The 18,148-nt window shown below is 31.8% G+C and overlaps 6 protein-coding genes across 11 annotated transcripts in view; 3 read left to right on the top strand and 3 right to left on the bottom strand.

The window, feature by feature from the left end:
- The first annotated feature begins 234 nt into the window (after nt 1–234).
- Ythdc1 (YTH domain containing 1) lies at nt 235–3,427 on the top strand. 3 transcript variants are annotated; one of them, XM_034329914.2, is made up of 6 exons: nt 235–437; nt 1,344–1,830; nt 1,988–2,204; nt 2,278–2,482; nt 2,561–2,840; nt 2,915–3,427. In XM_034329914.2, exons 2-6 carry the CDS (start codon nt 1,487–1,489, stop codon nt 3,243–3,245), a joined length of 1,377 nt encoding a protein of 458 aa, XP_034185805.1. In that variant the 5' UTR covers nt 235–437; nt 1,344–1,486; the 3' UTR covers nt 3,246–3,427. The 3 variants fall into 3 exon arrangements, with proteins under 3 accessions (XP_034185805.1, XP_034185807.1, XP_034185808.1); XM_034329916.2 differs by having other exon boundaries at nt 235–463; XM_034329917.2 differs by lacking the exon at nt 235–437 and adding an exon at nt 470–1,231.
- A 665-nt stretch (nt 3,428–4,092) lies between these two features.
- Nucleotides 4,093–5,767, top strand: LOC117606900 (carbohydrate sulfotransferase 11). Its single transcript, XM_034329918.2, has 5 exons — nt 4,093–4,631; nt 4,704–4,900; nt 4,973–5,092; nt 5,169–5,309; nt 5,386–5,767. The coding sequence occupies exons 1-5, from the start codon at nt 4,386–4,388 to the stop codon at nt 5,765–5,767; spliced, it is 1,086 nt and encodes a 361-aa protein (XP_034185809.2). The 5' UTR covers nt 4,093–4,385.
- Nucleotides 5,768–5,828: 61 nt separating this feature from the next.
- Nucleotides 5,829–9,287, bottom strand: Uba2 (Ubiquitin-like activating enzyme 2). Its single transcript, XM_034329913.2, has 9 exons — nt 8,979–9,287; nt 8,593–8,747; nt 8,239–8,526; nt 8,093–8,160; nt 7,807–8,025; nt 7,489–7,746; nt 6,819–7,405; nt 6,567–6,737; nt 5,829–6,483 (listed from the first exon to the last, which is right to left on the bottom strand). Exons 1-9 carry the CDS (start codon nt 9,120–9,122, stop codon nt 6,199–6,201), a joined length of 2,175 nt encoding a protein of 724 aa, XP_034185804.1. The 5' UTR covers nt 9,123–9,287; the 3' UTR covers nt 5,829–6,198.
- Nucleotides 9,288–10,529: 1,242 nt separating this feature from the next.
- LOC117606912 (uncharacterized) lies at nt 10,530–11,872 on the top strand. Its single transcript, XM_034329943.2, has 3 exons — nt 10,530–10,716; nt 10,788–11,271; nt 11,340–11,872. Exons 1-3 carry the CDS (start codon nt 10,683–10,685, stop codon nt 11,854–11,856), a joined length of 1,035 nt encoding a protein of 344 aa, XP_034185834.2. The 5' UTR covers nt 10,530–10,682; the 3' UTR covers nt 11,857–11,872.
- A 28-nt stretch (nt 11,873–11,900) lies between these two features.
- On the bottom strand, nt 11,901–13,455 carry LOC117606913 (phosducin-like protein 1). Its single transcript, XM_034329944.2, has 4 exons — nt 13,225–13,455; nt 12,890–13,122; nt 12,402–12,816; nt 11,901–12,316 (listed from the first exon to the last, which is right to left on the bottom strand). Exons 2-4 carry the CDS (start codon nt 13,097–13,099, stop codon nt 12,081–12,083), a joined length of 861 nt encoding a protein of 286 aa, XP_034185835.2. The 5' UTR covers nt 13,100–13,122; nt 13,225–13,455; the 3' UTR covers nt 11,901–12,080.
- A 794-nt stretch (nt 13,456–14,249) lies between these two features.
- LOC117606959 (pickpocket protein 28) overlaps nt 14,250–18,148 on the bottom strand; it is a 37,326-nt gene continuing 33,427 nt past the window's right edge. Inside the window, exons 1-11 of one of the 4 annotated variants that reach the window (XM_034330049.2) lie at nt 17,323–17,520; nt 17,063–17,250; nt 16,842–16,992; nt 16,625–16,770; nt 16,400–16,496; nt 16,037–16,300; nt 15,716–15,821; nt 15,555–15,611; nt 15,354–15,483; nt 14,769–14,875; nt 14,250–14,606 (exon numbers count right to left, since the gene is read on the bottom strand). In XM_034330049.2, the coding sequence (XP_034185940.2) occupies nt 14,317–14,606; nt 14,769–14,875; nt 15,354–15,483; nt 15,555–15,611; nt 15,716–15,821; nt 16,037–16,300; nt 16,400–16,496; nt 16,625–16,770; nt 16,842–16,992; nt 17,063–17,250; nt 17,323–17,460 (1,674 nt within the window). In that variant the 5' untranslated portion in view covers nt 17,461–17,520 and the 3' untranslated portion in view covers nt 14,250–14,316. Of the gene's footprint in view, nt 14,607–14,768; nt 14,876–15,353; nt 15,484–15,554; nt 15,612–15,715; nt 15,822–16,036; nt 16,301–16,399; nt 16,497–16,624; nt 16,771–16,841; nt 17,251–17,322; nt 17,521–18,148 lie in introns of those variants that run through there. The other 3 variants (XM_034330051.2, XM_034330050.2, XM_034330052.2) reach the window with 3 other exon arrangements.

Genomic DNA, 18,148 nt, shown 5'->3' with positions numbered 1-18,148 from the left:
TTTAAAAATTGTTCAACATTTATATAGCAAATTTGTATTTTATAATTTTAAGTTCTTTTATTTGATATATTTGAGAGAATATTTCGATCATGTGTACTTATGTAATGAAAGTAAATAGAATATAAAAAATTAAAAACAGAATAAGAGTTAAGAGTTCTAGGGTTATTTAGAATCACTTAGAATTTCTTTATAGGGATTTTCCATCTGAAATCGCTTCTATCGATCGGGTGGAACACGTCACGTAATGGACGCCATCGTTTATGCTTGCGTGAGAAGATAATAGTTTATTGTGTTTTCATTGAGAAAAACACAATTTCCTATGGAAGTCTTTGTGTATTTCGTGTTGAAAAATAATAGAAAAAGTTATTGAACACATGATAGTCATTGAGCATTCTTGCGTGAGGTGCGAAGTGTGTTAGTGAAGAACGAGTGTGCACGTAAGTGTGTACGAGCTGCCTAAGAGGTTTATAACGTCAAAGACTTACGTTTGCAAAACATGAACTTTTTCAATAAAATCAATGATAAAAACGTTGGTTTTGAGTATGTTTTGTGGTGCTGATGTTGCTATTTAATTAATATTTACAACGAACTTTCTTAGGCATAGCCTTCGCGTTTTAAAAGACTGTATAGAAACGTCAAAGAAACACGATGTGTTATTACATGAAATACAGACAAACTCGAAGATTCCTCGCCTTTCTACATTAATAGGCTAAAAAGCACACTTTAGCAAGATCATCTGATTACAATAAACTTTATGATAAACTTTCATATACAAAGTTCAAAAAAGATACTCGTGTTTTATAGAGCAACAAGAATTGTGTACTACACTCTGTTAAATTAAAGAAAGGAAATTTCTACAGTTTAAAGCATATTATTTATTTTTAACTTATACAAGGACATATATATTCGTGAATTGTTTAAAAAAAAAAAAAGAGAACTTTTCCTTTGCTAAACATTGTTTCAAACAAAACAAACCCTTTAGCACTATTAGGCACAATTTATATCTACCTGAAGCAAGAAACACTTGAAGTCTTGCAGTAATAGTAGATACATATTGGAAACCTCTAAGAAACTTATAAATGTTTTAATTAAACTACATAAGGACATCAAAGTTTTTGACAAATGGACTTTTTAATCTTTTACTACAGTGACTTTAAATTGGATTTCATGTGCAATCTTCTGAACTTTTCTTCTTGTATATCAAAAATGTTACTACATTATTTCCTACCGTGTAATTGTCATAAGACATACAAGATCTGTTCAAATATGATATTGTACTCGGACAAATACCATTGCATACTGGATATCCGTCTAGTAAGCCATTTTTTATATTTGCGTTTCAGAAAAGGTTTAAAGGCGCCAGAACTGCATTGGCTTCATACAAGAAAGCCCGAAAAATCCAGAAATACAAAGCCTGGATGACGGGACAAGTGACAACATACTTTTGAGCATTAGTGAAAGTGAATATCAAATAAAAAGTGAAATTATGGACAATAATACGGACGGAGACAACTTAAATCTGAGCTGTGGAGAAAATGATATAGTAGATGAATTAAAAATTGCTGCAGATGAAACTTATGATACACGCAGTGAGGTTTCATCCAGTAGTTCAAATTCTGATTCTAGTCAACCCAGTATAAGTTCTGTCTCAACAAAATCCTCACGTGGAGATAATAAACGAAATCGGAAAAATAGAGGGAAGCGTGCTAGATCAAGAGATTCTAAATCTTCTAGTCCTGAAACAAAACGTGCAAGATCCAAGGAAAGTAAAGGAATTGCTAAAAGTTATGATTATGCTACAAAATTAAATTACTTATTCAGAGATGCAAGGTTGGCTGCTTTTTAAATACAACTTCCTCTTTCTTTTATATCTTTTATGTATAAAATAAATTTCAACCTTTTTTTTTTAAATATGAAGTAGTATTTTATTTATAGATAAGCATATTAATTAAATGCCAAGAACATGTCTTAAAGTTCTTTTTGTTAGATTTTTCATCATCAAGTCAAACAATGCTGAAAATGTTACACTATCAAAGGCTAAAGGTGTATGGAGTACGTTACCTCAAAATGAGGCCAACCTAAATCAAGCTTACAGAGAATCTAGAAATGTCTTACTTGTGTTTTCTGTGAAAGAATCAGGAAAATTTGCTGGTTTTGCTCGACTTAGTACAGAATCTAGAAGAGACGGAGCACCAATTTCCTGGGTTTGTACATGCAACAAAATAATTTTGAAAATTATTGTACATGTTGTTAGGAAAAAATGCACATGAATTTTAGGTATTGCCACCTGGGTTGTCTGCTAAAGCTCTGGGTGGTGTGTTTAAAGTGGATTGGATATGTAGAAAGGAATTACCATTTACAGCAACATTGCATTTATACAATCCATGGAATGATGGTAAACAGGTAAAAATTGGTCGTGATGGACAAGAAATTGAACCAAAAGTTGCAGAAGAATTGTGCAGACTATTCCCAGAGGATGAGGGTACATTTATATACTCAATTTCTTACCAAGAAGAAGAAGAGAGAATGTATCATTTCTAATTAGCAATAAATGTTTTAGGAATTGAAATGACTCCAATTTTGAGAAAGTCTAAAGAAGCGGCAAAACATATAATGAAATCTCGTTCATATCGAGATAATAGACCTGTTAATAATAGTTCTAGATTTTTACGATCAAGGGGTGGCAGAGGACGTAGACTTTTTTTAACCTCACGATCTCGGTTAGCTTCTTTAGCTAGAGGATCTTACTTAGCTGGTAACGAACACAGAGGATCGAGAGATCATCATCATCATCATCGATATACTAGCTGGTTTAATCGAAGCGATTCTCCCTATTCGAAGTACGATACTTGTCTCAAAATGTATTATCGTTATAAGTTTAATGCATTGTTCTTAATGATCATTAATTTCACAGAGGATATGGTAGTCCTGGATTGGGTGTAGCTGCAGCAGCTGAAGCATATGTCGCAGATTATATGCGTACTATGCAACATCAATTACCACCATTACCTCCTTATGCTGCACCTCATCCTTATGATTCTTTACCACCACCGCCACCGCCACCGAGGTATTACGATGGTCTACCATTGCCTCCGGACTATAGTGCAGCAGCTTCCGCGCTTGAAAAGCGAAGTTACGAAAGAAGTGTAGATGAATTTTTATGGAGAACAGCGAGTCGTCATAGCCGACATAGTGATCATCGATCTTCCCGTGATCATCATCATAGATATAGAGATCGTAGATAAGAAATTTTTAATATTGTCTTCATTCATTTACTCTTTCATTTTTCAATTCATGCACATGTTTATAAGGGTTTTCATGGTATCGTGACATTTATAATCATGCAGTAATAACTGTTCATTACATAATTACTTGTGTTAGTAATTCAGAAAAATATAATTAAAAATTTTAATCGTAAACATTTGGGTAATGTATAATTTTTAAAGTAAACGAGGTACACTGTTGTCTTTCTGATAAAATGGTGCATTCAGAAGTATTTCAATACTTCATATGTGTAATAATAACCAGTAAAAATTAGAAATTTAATTTTATCAACCATTTATTTCATGATTATGTAAAAAAAAATGAAATAATAAACAAATGAAAGATAAGACGGATACTTTAGAACTCAACAGTGATTCACAATTGATTAAATCCTACATTATACGGATTTAGTACTAACGAAAAGTAAGTTGTTCTTTTTTATTCAGTATTGTTTGTTTACTTTTATATTGTATTAAATTTATATATTATTGATATATTCTTTTATGAACTTCACACGTTACTGTTTAACAGTCTTTTTTATATGTAGAAATTTCAATTGTGAATCAATATAATTATAAACAGTAATTAACATTCAGTTTTGTATAATCAAACTCGAATTGGTGGAATAACGTTCAATATAACATTTTAATATAGATCACTGGCATTGATTAAAAAATTAACATTTATAATACTTCAGAATAAACACATTATTTAATATCATCATTATTTCAGTTATTAAGATTTCAAATTTCATAAGAAAATTGATAAAAATAGTCAATTATAAAGTGTGGAATACTTTCATCACAATTAACTTTTAAATCATTACTAATTACGGAAATAGCCTAATATTACAAGTGTCTATTAAAATTAGTGATTTATGATACCATATGTTTTCAGTGTTATTTCGTAGTAAAGAATAAAAAAATATATTGGTTTAATTTTCTTTTTACCTTTTGAACAATGTATTAACAATTTAACTTTTCACCCGTTTTTGTACGAAATTAGAAATTAATCAAAGTCAGAGATAAATATTATCTTCTATTCCACCCCCGCAGATAATTCTGAACGGTTGTTTTAATCTTACCAGTCCACTGTCAGAATAAACATTTTCTGTTGTAATTATGTCATTTAAAACGCAATTTATAAAATGCATGTTATGCGTTGTTTTATATATCGCAGTTTGTTCTTTGTTATTAAGAATAAGACAAAGTTTTTATTTATCGCGCCGGCATTCAGTGTTCTTTATAAAAACTAACGACACGAATCATAAATGTTCGATAATATCTGAAATGATTACAAATCCAATTAATTTAGAAATCAAATTTTTAGAACACGATGCAATGAAAGGAGAATCTATTAACTTACAGGTAAGCAAGAGTACATACAACTGGATCGCTTTAATCTATAATGCATAAACTAAACGTTAATGTTCTCAACAGGAAAGTACAAATGCACTTCAACAGATTTCAAATGTATGTGTGAAATATAATTTGAAAACTCCATTAATAAGGAGACATTTTTTATACAATTCACAGCACAAATCAATGTACTGTTGGATTCGGAAAGTAGCATCAACAAGTTTTACGAAATTATTTGCAGATATGAAAAATCGTCCACCTACACGGAAGTATTATAGGTATTGTTGAAAGTCATTTAATTACTCCTCTAAATTGTATAATTACATGTTTAACCGATTAATTATTCGTAGAGAAGTTGATATTTTAGCACCACGATCGTTGAAAGAACTGCAATTAATTTCAAACGATACAAAAGTATTTAAACTTTTAATAGTGAGACATCCCTTTCAAAGACTTGTATCGTCATACAGGTATTGTTAATTAAATATATATTTACCTTATTAGATTTATATTATTAAATGGAAGAAACTATTTCTTAATATTTAGAGATCGTATAGAAGACAATACTAAGTATACCGCCCAAGCTTGGATCTATGTTAAGAAAATATTTCACGTTACGAGACCCGAGTTATTTCATTCGAATAAAACTCACGGTTTTCAGCAAAAAGTATTTACACCTGACAGAAGGTAAATTGGTGGAATATAACATAAATTTGTGATCAAATTATTGACAGATTTTTATTACATGTTCGTTTCTTCGAAGATTAAAGATAATACCAACTTTTAAAGAATTTTTGGAATGGCTTTTACAAAGTAATGAAGAAGATGATGTTCATTGGAATCGGTATTACACACATTGTGCCCTATGTAACGTACGATATAATTATGTTTTAAAGCTAGACGATTATACGTATGGTCAAATTAATTATATTTTTTCTAAATTTGGTGTGGATAAAAGTAAAGTATATTTACCTAAATTGGAGGAAACACGAGGAGGTCACAGTGATTCTGATACAACGTGTAAATATTTTAGAAACTTAACGAAAGATATCATTTTAAAATTGTATGAAAGATACAAAATTGACTTTGAAATGTATAATTATGATTTCAATCGGTATCTTAATTGTATAAATAAGAAGATTTAAAAATTTCTGTTAAGAAAAAGTATTTAATTTTTTTTTATATAAAAATGTATTTCACCGCTACATTCTATAAAATGACATACTACAAACTATGCATTTTCTTAAATATCTGCAGAAATTAAAATACATTTTATTCAAATTATAATTTCAATAACATTACTGACACGTACACATCCACTCTCATAGTATGCCATCACTCGTATTATAAACTTAATTGTGTTATTTACTTATTTATGAATTGCATTTAAAAAATGATACCAATGCTTTAATCGAAAACTGAATCGTACAACATAACTGCTGGAACTAGTACGTCTGCACAATTCTATATCAACAAATGATTTTATACAAAATTGATTAATAAACTTAAGAATTTCGTGTCCTCAAATTTTTTGTTTCAAAATTATAAATTAAATATTTTGGCTTATTTTATTCACTCACTGCGAAGTCGCAACTGTTTGCATATTATCATCATATACAATCAAACAGTCGTCATCTTCTGAATTCTTACGTGTTTTAGATTTCGGCTTTCCTTTATCAGTAGTACCATCATTATTAATATCATTTTCAATAATACAAACATCATCATCCACATCATTAACTGCCAATTTTTGTTTCTTTGAAGATGTAACTTCTACAGCAGTTTCAATTTTACGTTTCTTTATCATATCCGACGGAGTATCAGTTTCAACGATCATTACATTATCATCAGATAGATCCACCTGAATAAGATTTTCAGTTCGTACATATTTAAAATCAATGATTACAGAAATAATTGTATATTCATATAAAATGTTTTACTCACCTGTCCATTTGAGGTAGATGGCTTTATTAAATCATTATCTTCTTTAGGTTTAAGGTCTTTTTCATCAGCCAACATGAGGAAATCTTCAGCAGTTTCAATTTTACGTTTCTTTATCATATCCGATGGAGTTTCAGTTTCAATGATCGTTACATTATCATCAGAGCGACCCACCTGAATAAAATTTTCAGTTCGTACATATTTAAAATCAATGACTACAGAAATAATTGTATATTCATATAATTTTTTACTCACCCGTCCGTTTGAGGTAGATGGCTTTATTAAATCATTGTCTTCTTTAGGTTTAAGGTCTTTTTCATCAGCCAAGATGAGAAAATCTGGACTATCATCTTTTACATTTGGTCGTTCTCTATGCACTACAGTTACAGTTAACGAATAATTTTGTTGAAAATCATCAACTTTGAGTATAGAACCATCTTTAATTCCCAACTGTTCTAAGAATTTATTATTATTTTGTTCGGTTTCTCCCTCTTCACTGCTAATGACAACAGTGCCAGTACCGTCTATTATAACATCTGGAGCAATCATATTCAATCTATTCTTTAGTACTACTTCATCTAACTCTTTGATTGTCGCTTTAGCAGTATCAATAGCTAGCACAGCTTGTGGTGTGGGTGCACATACATAACACTTTGGATTTGGTGGATTCACGTTCTTTTCGGGCACCAACAACTGATTGCGGTGATTCATTTTTGAACGCAAATATACAGATCTACATGCTTTTAAGTTATTTTCAAGAATACGGAATGCGTGAAGAACAACTAAACCAGCTACTATTGCATTCGTAGTTGCAATTGCTGGAATTATGTTGCCTGCCATTGCTATAAAAAATAATTTAAAAAGTTAGATTGTAAGACTGATAACGTCTTTATTTTCGTAAGATAGGGAATAATTAACCGCTTACATTTTATGTCAAATCTCGTTTTCTGTGGTATACCAAAAATGTAAGCCCTTATATTAGTACATGCTGCAACAAAATCCATTGAACTTTGATCATCTTTATCCCAAATGAGATGATCAGTTGATGACTTATCTTGAGAAGTTTTTAGAGTTTTACTTAAATTTTTTATTGATTCAGCAAATATTGTACCACATTTAGAAATACTCCAACGTTGTAAATCTTTTAAGCCAGGTTCATTAACTTCTTTACTACATCCTGGTACTATATAAACAAAACTATAATCAATAAAACTGCAACTGAAAAGTCAACTAACTAACATACCTCCATCCGGTAATTCTTTCCAATTTAAGGGAGTAGGTGGTCTTCTTTTTTTCCATAAATTATCCATACTAAGTAAATATTTTATATCATCATGAAATAATTTTGTAAACAATTTTTCTGGATCATAATTACAGGATTGTGCCCAAATTCTAGTTGAAACTCTATTAATATTTCCTTTTTCATTTGATTCTGAATTTAAAGCACCTTGGCCTGCAGAATCTAAAAAACATTCTTAGTAAATTTAATTACTTGATATTTTAATATTTTGCTTAAATGTTGTTATTACCTGCTGCTTCAGGATCAGCAGTATCTGGAGAAACATCTTGATCTGGATCTTCTTCACCGAATAATTGACTACACAAAATTTAAAAGTATATCCTTACATTGTTTCACAGATCTGTCTTACAAAAATATTATTATTTAAAAACCTACTTGAACAAGTGTTTAGCCCAAACTATGCAGTGAATAGGTTCGCTAGGTGTATTACGAATTGTACAACCTGGAAAAGTTTTCTGTGCAGCTTTTGGTGTACATTCATAACACTGGCTTAAACCTTTTTTTATAAGTTCTACTTGTCCTTCGTAACCAGCTGTACCAGATTCAATCAATGGCACATCTGCTGCTAAACACATTCTATTCACATGATTTCTGGCTGCTCTATTATCAAGTGCATTCATAACTAATGTAAACTTTTTAAAAAATGATACTCCATAATCGGAACTGTGGACATAAATACATGTAAATGAATATAAAAAAATGTTATCCTAAAAGTAACAAAATACTTACGATGTAATACTGTCATGGTAATGAATTATTTTTACATCAGGATTAAATGTTAATGCTGTTTCTTTTGCAACTTCAGCTTTTGACTTTCCTACATGTTTCTTTTGAAATAAAAACTGTCTATTTAAATTGCTAACATCAATAGTATCTAGATCAATCTGAAAAAAAGTATGTGTTTATTTAGCATTTAGATAATAAAAATGTAATTAATGTAAATTGAAACAATATTCATTTGCTCTTCATTATTCTTCATTGTAAGGTAATGATATCACGAATCATTAGACTACAATAATACAAATGCCGGTAAGTTAATAACAATGCATACCAATAAAGGAGGGAAAAAATGTGTAGGTTATAATATAATACTTATTTTTATAAATTCTACTTACGATCTCAATATCCATAAACCCTGTCATAACAAGATTCTTTAATATTTCACATCCAATTCCACCAGCACCCACAATAAGTACTTTACTCTGAAGTATTGCATTTTGCAAATTTTCACTGAATACATCATTGATATTGGCCGCCATTTTTCAGATTAAATACTTTTATTTCTCAGCGACGCTGGCCCACACTGCCTAACACCGACCACAGCTATGAACAATCTATAAAAACCTAGCCGGAAGGAATAATAAAATATGATTATTTTTAATTTTTCTTAGCGTATTTCGTTTGTACATCGTTTGTGATTTACAAATATATCATTTTCATTGTTTGTGAGTGAATAATTTCTTAATTATTTACTAGTGCGGGGTCCTCGAAACCCCAATCGGGGTCCTCAGAACCCCAGCATGATGGGCAGCGGGGTCCTCAGAACCCCAGTATACTATAGCGACGGGGTCCTCGAAACCCCGAGGGGGTAAAGCCCTGGCGCCATCTATCGGCGAAAGCCGCAAACCAGTTGACAAGTAGTTTCCACGATTTGCCGATAGATGGCGCTAGTGGTATACTGTAATGGGGTTCCAAGGACCCCAACCGGGGTTTCGAAGACCCCGCAGCACTGCCACCGGGGTTCTGAAGACCCCGCTGTCCCATCATGCGGGGGTTCTGAGGACCCCGCTGTCCCATCATGCCGGGGTTCTGAGGACCCCTTCTGTCCTCCCGTGCTGGGGTTCTGAGGACCCCGATGTCCTACGGTGCTGGGGTTCTGAGGACCCCGGTGTCCAACGACGCTGGGGTTCTGAGGACCCCGGTGTCCAACGACGCTGGGGTTCTGAGGACCCCGGTGTCCAACGGCGCTGGGGTTCTGAGGACCCCGATTGGGGTTTCGAGGACTCCGCTACCCTACTATGCTGGGGTTCTGAGGACCCCAATTGCGATGACTGCGCGCCGATATTATGCCACCGGGGTGTCAGGGACCCCGAAGCACGTAGCGAAATATAAGACCTAAAAACGAACAAATCGTGAAACTCGCTTGTTCGGGATAGTGATGGGTACGACCGGATTACTGTACTGGGGTTCCGAGGACCCCGCTGTTCTACTATACGGGGTTTTGAGGACCCTGTACTTGTAAATAATTAAGAAATTATTCACTCACAAATAATGAAAATGATATATTTGTAAATCACACACGATTTCCAATCAATTACAGTTATCAGTTATCGCAAAATCTGTTTATTATAAAAAATTACTGAAAAGTTTCGGCTCACATCATGACTGAAATAAAATTGCTAATTACAAAAGAAGTAATTTGTCACAAACGTCAAAAATAGACTCACAACCAATCACAAACGATTTAAAAACGAAATACACTAAGAAAAGTAAAAAATAATCATATTTTATTATTCTTTCCGTCTAGCTTCATAGGTGGTATGAACGTATGAACATACTAATATCAGTAACTGCAGGTCCCGGAAGATTGGATGTCTTTATTTTCAAAGGGCCAAGATTTTAGGAGTTTTAAACACCCCCAGGAAAGGTTAGGTCTGTTTGATTTTAATTTTAGTTTCCATTTTCACCGCCAAAGGGCAAAATTTCGACATGCGAGTAGTTATTTCTTCAACCGTTTGAATTTAAAAGCCTTATAATTAAAACAATTTCGTTAATGTTTGTCCTGTTAACGATAAAATATTGTACTAACAATTCACATCATGCATAGTTTTGGTGATTTGAGTCACATATCCGGTATGTAATATAACTGAAAAAAGAAGATATCGAATTTATAATGTATTTAGTCTCATTCATTTAATTTGTAGATATACAAAGTATTTCACGGATTTCTCGTTCGAATTCTAGTAGAATAATAGGAAGAGTAGATTCGTTGCAAAGTTTATTTGAGCAACAATGTAGTTTAACACATAATGCAAGTAGAAATACTATAAATTCCACTTATGGATCTAATCACATAGAAAAGACTGTCAAATGCCTTACCTCATGTGAAGAAAGCATAGGTGAACATGTAAAAAGCAAAATAATTTTGGAGTGTATTAAGGAAGCATCGACAAATGAAAAAAAGACATTGTCTGAAGATGTTGTTACTAAGTTGAAAGGATTACTTTTAATTCACAAGCTTAATAAGTATATGCATTTGCCATCTAGATTAAAGGATTTACAAGAAGAATTAAGTATTTTAGGAATTACTGATCTACCAAAATATAACTTCAGTTGTGAAGAAATATTAGATATTAAATGCTATGTAGAAACATTGCTTAGAGACAGGATACATGAAATTATATTAAGGTTTAGTAATATTTAATATTTATAAAGTATTGTACAATATAAATTCTAATAATTTTATGATGCTTTAGATACGAGCAACTAGGAGGAAATATGAAAGAACTTTTAAGATCAACTGATTTTAATACACATAAAAAGTTATTTGAACCTCAGGCAGTACGAATATTTCATTGGAAAAATAAAGTTGAAGAATTATATGTATCATATGAAGTAGATATTCTACAATACAGAACTTTAATGAATAAATGGAATGAGCTAAAGTACAAAGATACAAGTCAGATTTATTTAGAAAAAGCACAATACATGTTACTACAAGCTCAAGTTGCTGAAGTACAAGCAAGGATTACAAAGTTATCCTGTATTATGAAAATGTATAAGGAAACACCGACAACAGTTGATGCTTACAAAACACTAAATGCAGCTTTGGATGAAAAATTGTTTACAATAATGAATGAAATTAAAGAAAAAGAAAATTTAAAACAACAATATGAAAATTTACAAAACACAGAATATGATGAAATTCTAAAAACTTATTTACACTTTTGCAAAGCAATCAAGAAAAAGAAACAGATACTAGAAAAGCTTTAAATTATTTAAAATTTATTCGCAAAATACATAAATGTATTTTTTAAGTACTTGTACATAGATCTATATTTTTTTATTTGAATGAATATAAATATTTACAATCTTTATATAGATTTACTCCTATAAGAAAAAAAACATGTTTACAACGTAATAAGGTTTAATGTTCTATAAAATATATAAGGAAATGTTTTTTAATAAAATGATTAAGAACAATTTATCTGTTTTGTCTATTCGCTATCCGATGTGTTCTCATTTTGAGAATATGAAATGATGGCAGGTACACAGTTCTTATCAGTAAGCATTCCATGTTCAATTAAAAAAGTTTCAACATCAGATGCATAAAAGTCTACTCCTAAATAGTCAGTTATATGAACAAAATTTCCTATTACTTGACCTGCTTTATAGATTAATAAAGCTGGCACTCCTTCTTTTTTAAAGTGTTTACTAAGTCCAGCTACTGAACCTGTAATAATAATTGGTGAATAAATTTTTCAGTAAATATAATAACTTATATGGTGTAAGATTAATACAATATTTGGAGAACAAACCTAAAATTTTACAAAATTTTACAAATGGATAATCTTCTGCAAGAGATATTAAACATCCATTCATAGCTTCACAGCCAGGGACATTATTTTCATAAATATGAACAACAATTGTTACAGATTTATCTTCATTATCGATCGCATCTAAAAACTGGTCTGCTGTTTCTAAATTAATAACTCTGCCAAAGTGAAGCTTTTCAGATCTTGCAAGCATTTCTTTCATTCTCTGTCTCTGATAGTCTAACAGAAATTCATCAGATAATAATTCAGCAAGATCTGGATCAGTCTGCATAATTTTTTCCTTTTCTTCATCCAAAGAACTACAGCATGTTAAACTTAATTTTTTTATTAATTGTAACCGTTCTTTCTCTTGTTCTTCTCTTTTCTCTGCTTGGAGTTGTTTATATCGTTGCCAATCCTTAAAACATATACATATTTGAATATGCTTTACCATCAAAAGTTTAGATCAAATATTTTAAACACAATTTTACTTTTATAACACCCTTTGGTCCAGTATTACTGGAGGTTCCATCCCATTCTGAGAACGATGGTTCTATACAAGACTCTGTAATTACTGGAGGATACCTTTCATTATCCGAATCTTTGTCAGAATCTCTTGAATCATTTTCCTCATCCTCACTGGAGCTACTACAGTAATAGTGTAACTTCTCCCCCAAAATTTTATCTTCTAAAGTTGACATGCTTGTATCGTTTATAAACAAGGCTAGAATAATATGAAATATCTCGACAATTAAAATAACATGTACAAACGCGATTATTTTAAATATTCCACATATGGAATTATACTACAGAAATCGCTCAATACCTGTGGTGTAAAATCATTCACTTTTGATAGTAACTGCGATAAATTATTTAACAAATTTTAAAGCTGGAACACTGTTCCATATTTTCCAAACATTGTGTATTCATTTATTATATATTAAACACGTTTATGTGAATCTATTTCACAAATAATAATATTATTTACGTTTCGTAAGAAATCCAAACATGCAACAGCTACATCAAAACGTCAATATTCATAATTATCTTACGGAAATCAGTGAATACAAACACAAAAAGACTGGATATACTTTGTTCTCGCGGGTTACGATTTTTGGGGTTCCAGATAACCCGAGGTGAAATTAGATTATGCCTGTTTTACAACTATTTTCTACAACACCTCGCACTGGCAACCGCAAAGATACAGTTTTGATTCCCTTTGATTCTTTCTTTTTTAGAAATGAGTTAAAATCAGCACAAGACTGAAAAATCATTAAAACAATTGTTTGACAAACTTGGATTTGCAAACCTGCATTTTAAAAAGACCGCCATAAATGAAATAGTTTTAAATCCGACACCGTCGCCATCTAAACCAAAACGGCGGAAACTATTCGGCAACTTACTGATAGTATGTATGTATGTACCGACGAGAGACGGGCTGTCGAGTTGTTTCCGACGTTTACCGGCAGGTGGCGCCAGTGTTCCCTGGATATCATCCTGGGGTACCAGGGACCCCGTTGTACCGGCGGCGCTCTTATAAAAGAATTTAAGTCAATTAAATAAATAAATAACTCAGAAATGAAATTAGGTAAATTAAATAATAACTCAATTGCTTTTTTAAAAGCAAAAAGATGGTATTTATCAAGGTGCATGAGGTGACTACAAGTTTGTCAAATATTAATAATAATAATAATAATAATAATAATAATAATTGTTTAATCGTGTGCTGCTTTTGACCGATTTGGAAAAAACAATAGAATCAAAGGGAATAAAATATATACGTTGTAATGTATATATGTTATATTTCTTATACAACATTTACACAACACTTCTTAAATATTAAAGGTCAACATCCTGAATAAAAATAAATTATTTAACGGTTACGGATACATATATTGTCCTGAAATTAAAGTATGCATTACTGGCAAAATGTGCTGGTTTTTAAATCAATAGTATTTTTGTGATCTTGTTGAGAAAATTGTTGATCCCACGTAAGAATCGCATTTTTGTTAAGTGTTGCATTATACTTTTTTCGAGCTACATTTGCTGGTACTGAAATAAATAATTTCGAAGCAGGGGGTATATTTTGATTTCGTTGTTCCTGTTTTCTCGCTCGAGCAATGAAGTTTGTCATCATATAGTAGAAAAATTCTACGAAACTAATTACAGATCCGCCTAGACATAATCCAAAGATTCCACCGAAAGATGCTAAAATTAAAACAGAAATTCAGATTTGTAAACGAATGATAATCATAAAATTTCTTTATGTAAAAGAATTTTAAAATTCATTTCTGTTATTAAATTTTAATAATATGATATCCTAGATTTAATAAATAATTGATGTCAATTTTATTTTAGAACTGCTTTTACCGAGAAGATTATCCCATCCTAGGATGAGTAGCCTACGATACTCAATGTACGTGCTATCTCGAAAATAAATGTACAAGAACGACGTCTTCTTTATATCCAAATCATGCCTGTAAAAAACAATCTTCTAATTAATAAAGAAATTTATTCTACATCGTTACTTTTCACAGACGTTCTTTTGATTATAAAAATGCATGAAAAAAGTTTATTTGGTCAGTGGGGGATCAAGTAATGCGGGGGCCCCAAGCGGTATAAACTTCGGGGCCCTCAAACTTAAGTTAGAAAATAAACTTTAAAGAAAACTCACATTAAATTATCAACAAAAAAGAAAAGTAAGAAAAAATTGGTGTGTATATGTATATCATTATGTTGATCATAATATTATGTGTTCTTTGGTGAAACCCTGTTATTATTATGATATTTGGATAACCAAATATAATTATTTGATATGTACAAAAAAAAAAACGTAATTTTACCCGAACCCTAAAGAAAAGACATTTTAAAACCTTGGGCGGCCTTACGCAGCTGCTTAGTCCGCTTACCGCCACTGTATCTGGCAGTGAATTCCAATATCATAAAGAAACTCACGCTAATTCGGAACTGTACATTAAATCATGTATCTGCATAGATTCAGATAGCACTTCGTACGACGTGTCAGTACACTGTGGGAAACAATTGCATTCGTTGATATAAGATAGCTGTGTTTGAGATAAATTTCCTGTTTGAATATTATAAAATCAAGTAATAATCGTAAAATTGCATAAAAGTTACATATTTTTATTTACTTACTCCTGCGAGATAGAATGCAATCTACATCCGTCAAATAACAGGTTCGCTCATTTGGATCTATGTATCAACAAAGTGGACAAAAGTTTGTTACAACTCACGAATTAAAGATATACTGAAAAATTAAACGTATTTATATTTTGTACCTAACATGATGTACTCACGTTCAATTGGATAAAAGAAAGGCAAACAACCGCAGAAACCATACAGTATTCGCTGCATGCACTCTGAGATGCATGTTTGATAACTATACTGTCGTTCTCCAGGTACCTGGAAATAATTTCATTAAAAATCTGAATTTGAAGTTTAAGAAATAAATGCAAGTTAGGAATAAAATGATGTGCAATTAGTAATGCCACCGACGAGAGTCTAACGTAAGTAGGCATTTAGTGGATAGGGAGGGCGGTGTTCTCGTCTGTTCTCGCTGGCGGTCGCCTGGCATGCATTTTTCTCCCTTTACATTAAAATGATAATTGCATACGCACCTCGTCATCGAATAAGCACCTCCTCTTGCGTAAAGGTACTTTTTGAATATTTTTCGAACTTTGTATTTTTGTTCCGGAAAGTGTTAGCGACATTACGTGGCTCGGTAGCAAAGTAACAGACTGTGTACCGATGTCTGGATAATCTAAGGGGTCATGTATCAGTACCGAGGCACTTACAAATTGTCTCACCGAACTTCTATAATTTTCAGCGTCGATGTTAAGCGCTACCGCTAAACCAACGTCGCGTCCAGTTCCAGGTACATGCTAAAAAAGAAATGGCATTTATGTAAAACATTGTTTATACTTAAATAAAGAAATCTTTGGTTTTCGTTTTAAGATTAAATTATTAAAAATTAATGTTACTAAAATCTGCCCAACTCCTGGTAAAGAATCAGAAGAATTGTATCCATTCGAGTCTTCTTCGACGGTCGTTATGTTCGTTAACCATGCATTCCTGTCACTGAGTCGATTAAATAATCAAGAATTTGAATATTAAAAACATTGAAAATGGAAATTTCATTTATCATAAATGAATATTAATTATTTGAAATTTATTCGAATTGCTATTATGTAAAATTCTCAGTTTACCGATAATTTTTAGAAAGTTCGAAATGGTAATTGAAGCCACAACAGAATCCTTCGGCCGACTTCACCGTTTTGAAGATTTTGTTACAATCGTAGAGCTGACCAAGCCAGGCACATCTTACTACTAGCATACTGCAAGGCTCCATCAGCTATTCGAAAAAGAAAAATAATAAAACTGTATTTCACAGAAACGAACATATGAAAAGAAAAAATTGTTTACCTCGAACATTAATTTTTCTACCGAGTAACCGAGTATGTCGAGGGCCCAGGATGCAGTTTCATTGTCAATAGTTAGTTTATTAGGACGTATTAGTTTCATCAAGGAGGAGAATAATTTTTTGCTTATATTGATATCCAACCCCTTCTTCGTTCTAACAAAAGAAATTTTCAACTGTCTCATACCCCACATTGCCAGCTAAGGGTTCAAGAATCTTCACTTACAATTCTTGTGCAATTTTGTTGGCGTGTGGTTTGTACACTTTATTATTGCTGCATATAGTGATGCCTGGAAAATGCAACTCCTCTATAGGGTTTGAAGCGTCGATTACGGTTACCGTAGGATTGTTCGAAAAATAATCCCATTGACGCAACATTAGTATTACACAAAATATGAGCGATGATGTACAGATCTATTAATCAGGGACACATCATTATAAGAATAGATAATAATAAAAAAGGAATTAACAAAACGTTTCATTTACCGTGAACCATACTATTCTGTCCAAGTTTGATTTACTTGAAACTATGTAACGAAACCCATGCAGACCTGTATTTTCGCAATACACGCGAAAAGATCTTTTTAGAGACTGAACGAGTGTCGATCGACAGCCTGGTTGCATAAATTGAAAGTTAATACATTGGGAATGATAGTAACTTACCTAATTATAATATTATGAAAATTTTTAAGTTTACACTATTAAAAAGTCGAATGATTTTCTCGAACTTACCCCCACGAAATTTTCTATTCTGCGAATTGTAACGTCGAAATTTAGTGTTCATGTTGATGTTTCGAACGCAAGAGGTAGAAAACGACTGAATGCATCAACCAATGATAACATCTAATCCATTTTTTTCATCGATATTTTCGAATGGAATTTTTTTCCATTTTGCTTGATGAATACCGAGAAGCATCGTTCAAGGCTCGGTAACATACACAATTCTTAATCACTTATGCGAGCATAATAAGTGCATATATAGAATAATGGATGTTCTTTAAGTGATGAAAAAAAAGGGATGTTTTGTTGCGTTATTAAGTAAATAAGCTACGAAGATAAAGATTCATTTCAATTTGACAAAGTATGTAATACAACTTGAAAAGTTAGAAAATTAGATTGGTACAATGATCGATCAGAAAAATATTGAATAGTTTTCAATCAATAATATTACAATGGCCGTTCAAAATTCAACTTCAAACACTCGGGCTGAAGGTGAATTAATGATAAATTTATATCCATAAATTTCCCTGAATTATAGTAATATGTTGGTGAATTAATTGGTTCGTTAACTTTCATAAAATCCGGGTACAGA

Source organism: Osmia lignaria, chromosome 2, assembly GCF_051020975.1.
Source record: "Osmia lignaria lignaria isolate PbOS001 chromosome 2, iyOsmLign1, whole genome shotgun sequence".
Classification (NCBI taxonomy): Eukaryota; Metazoa; Arthropoda; class Insecta; order Hymenoptera; family Megachilidae; genus Osmia; species Osmia lignaria.
Note: the sequence above shows the minus strand (reverse complement) of the source record. Positions and strands in the feature narration are given on the sequence as shown.

What these genes read in the sequence shown, in the direction of transcription:
- Ythdc1 (XM_034329914.2), top strand. Translation starts at nt 1,487, where the DNA reads ATGGACAATAATACGGACGGAGACAACTTAAATCTGAGCTGTGGAGAA. An exon ending in TACTTATTCAGAGATGCAAG is followed by an intron (nt 1,831 to 1,987) that starts GTTGGCTGCTTT and finishes TCTTTTTGTTAG; the next exon opens with ATTTTTCATCATCAAGTCAA. An exon ending in ACGGAGCACCAATTTCCTGG is followed by an intron (nt 2,205 to 2,277) that starts GTTTGTACATGC and finishes CATGAATTTTAG; the next exon opens with GTATTGCCACCTGGGTTGTC.
- LOC117606900 (XM_034329918.2), top strand. Translation starts at nt 4,386, where the DNA reads ATGTCATTTAAAACGCAATTTATAAAATGCATGTTATGCGTTGTTTTA. An exon ending in CCTACACGGAAGTATTATAG is followed by an intron (nt 4,901 to 4,972) that starts GTATTGTTGAAA and finishes AATTATTCGTAG; the next exon opens with AGAAGTTGATATTTTAGCAC. An exon ending in GTATTTACACCTGACAGAAG is followed by an intron (nt 5,310 to 5,385) that starts GTAAATTGGTGG and finishes GTTTCTTCGAAG; the next exon opens with ATTAAAGATAATACCAACTT.
- Uba2 (XM_034329913.2), bottom strand. Translation starts at nt 9,122, where the DNA reads ATGGCGGCCAATATCAATGATGTATTCAGTGAAAATTTGCAAAATGCA. An exon ending in TACCATGACAGTATTACATC is followed by an intron (nt 8,527 to 8,592) that starts GTAAGTATTTTG and finishes TTATGTCCACAG; the next exon opens with TTCCGATTATGGAGTATCAT. An exon ending in AACGAGATTTGACATAAAAT is followed by an intron (nt 7,406 to 7,488) that starts GTAAGCGGTTAA and finishes TATTTTTTATAG; the next exon opens with CAATGGCAGGCAACATAATT.
- LOC117606912 (XM_034329943.2), top strand. Translation starts at nt 10,683, where the DNA reads ATGCATAGTTTTGGTGATTTGAGTCACATATCCG. An exon ending in TGATTTGAGTCACATATCCG is followed by an intron (nt 10,717 to 10,787) that starts GTATGTAATATA and finishes TTTAATTTGTAG; the next exon opens with ATATACAAAGTATTTCACGG. An exon ending in ATACATGAAATTATATTAAG is followed by an intron (nt 11,272 to 11,339) that starts GTTTAGTAATAT and finishes ATGATGCTTTAG; the next exon opens with ATACGAGCAACTAGGAGGAA.
- LOC117606913 (XM_034329944.2), bottom strand. Translation starts at nt 13,099, where the DNA reads ATGTCAACTTTAGAAGATAAAATTTTGGGGGAGAAGTTACACTATTAC. An exon ending in GACCAAAGGGTGTTATAAAA is followed by an intron (nt 12,817 to 12,889) that starts GTAAAATTGTGT and finishes ATATGTTTTAAG; the next exon opens with GATTGGCAACGATATAAACA. An exon ending in AAAATTTTGTAAAATTTTAG is followed by an intron (nt 12,317 to 12,401) that starts GTTTGTTCTCCA and finishes TTATTATTACAG; the next exon opens with GTTCAGTAGCTGGACTTAGT.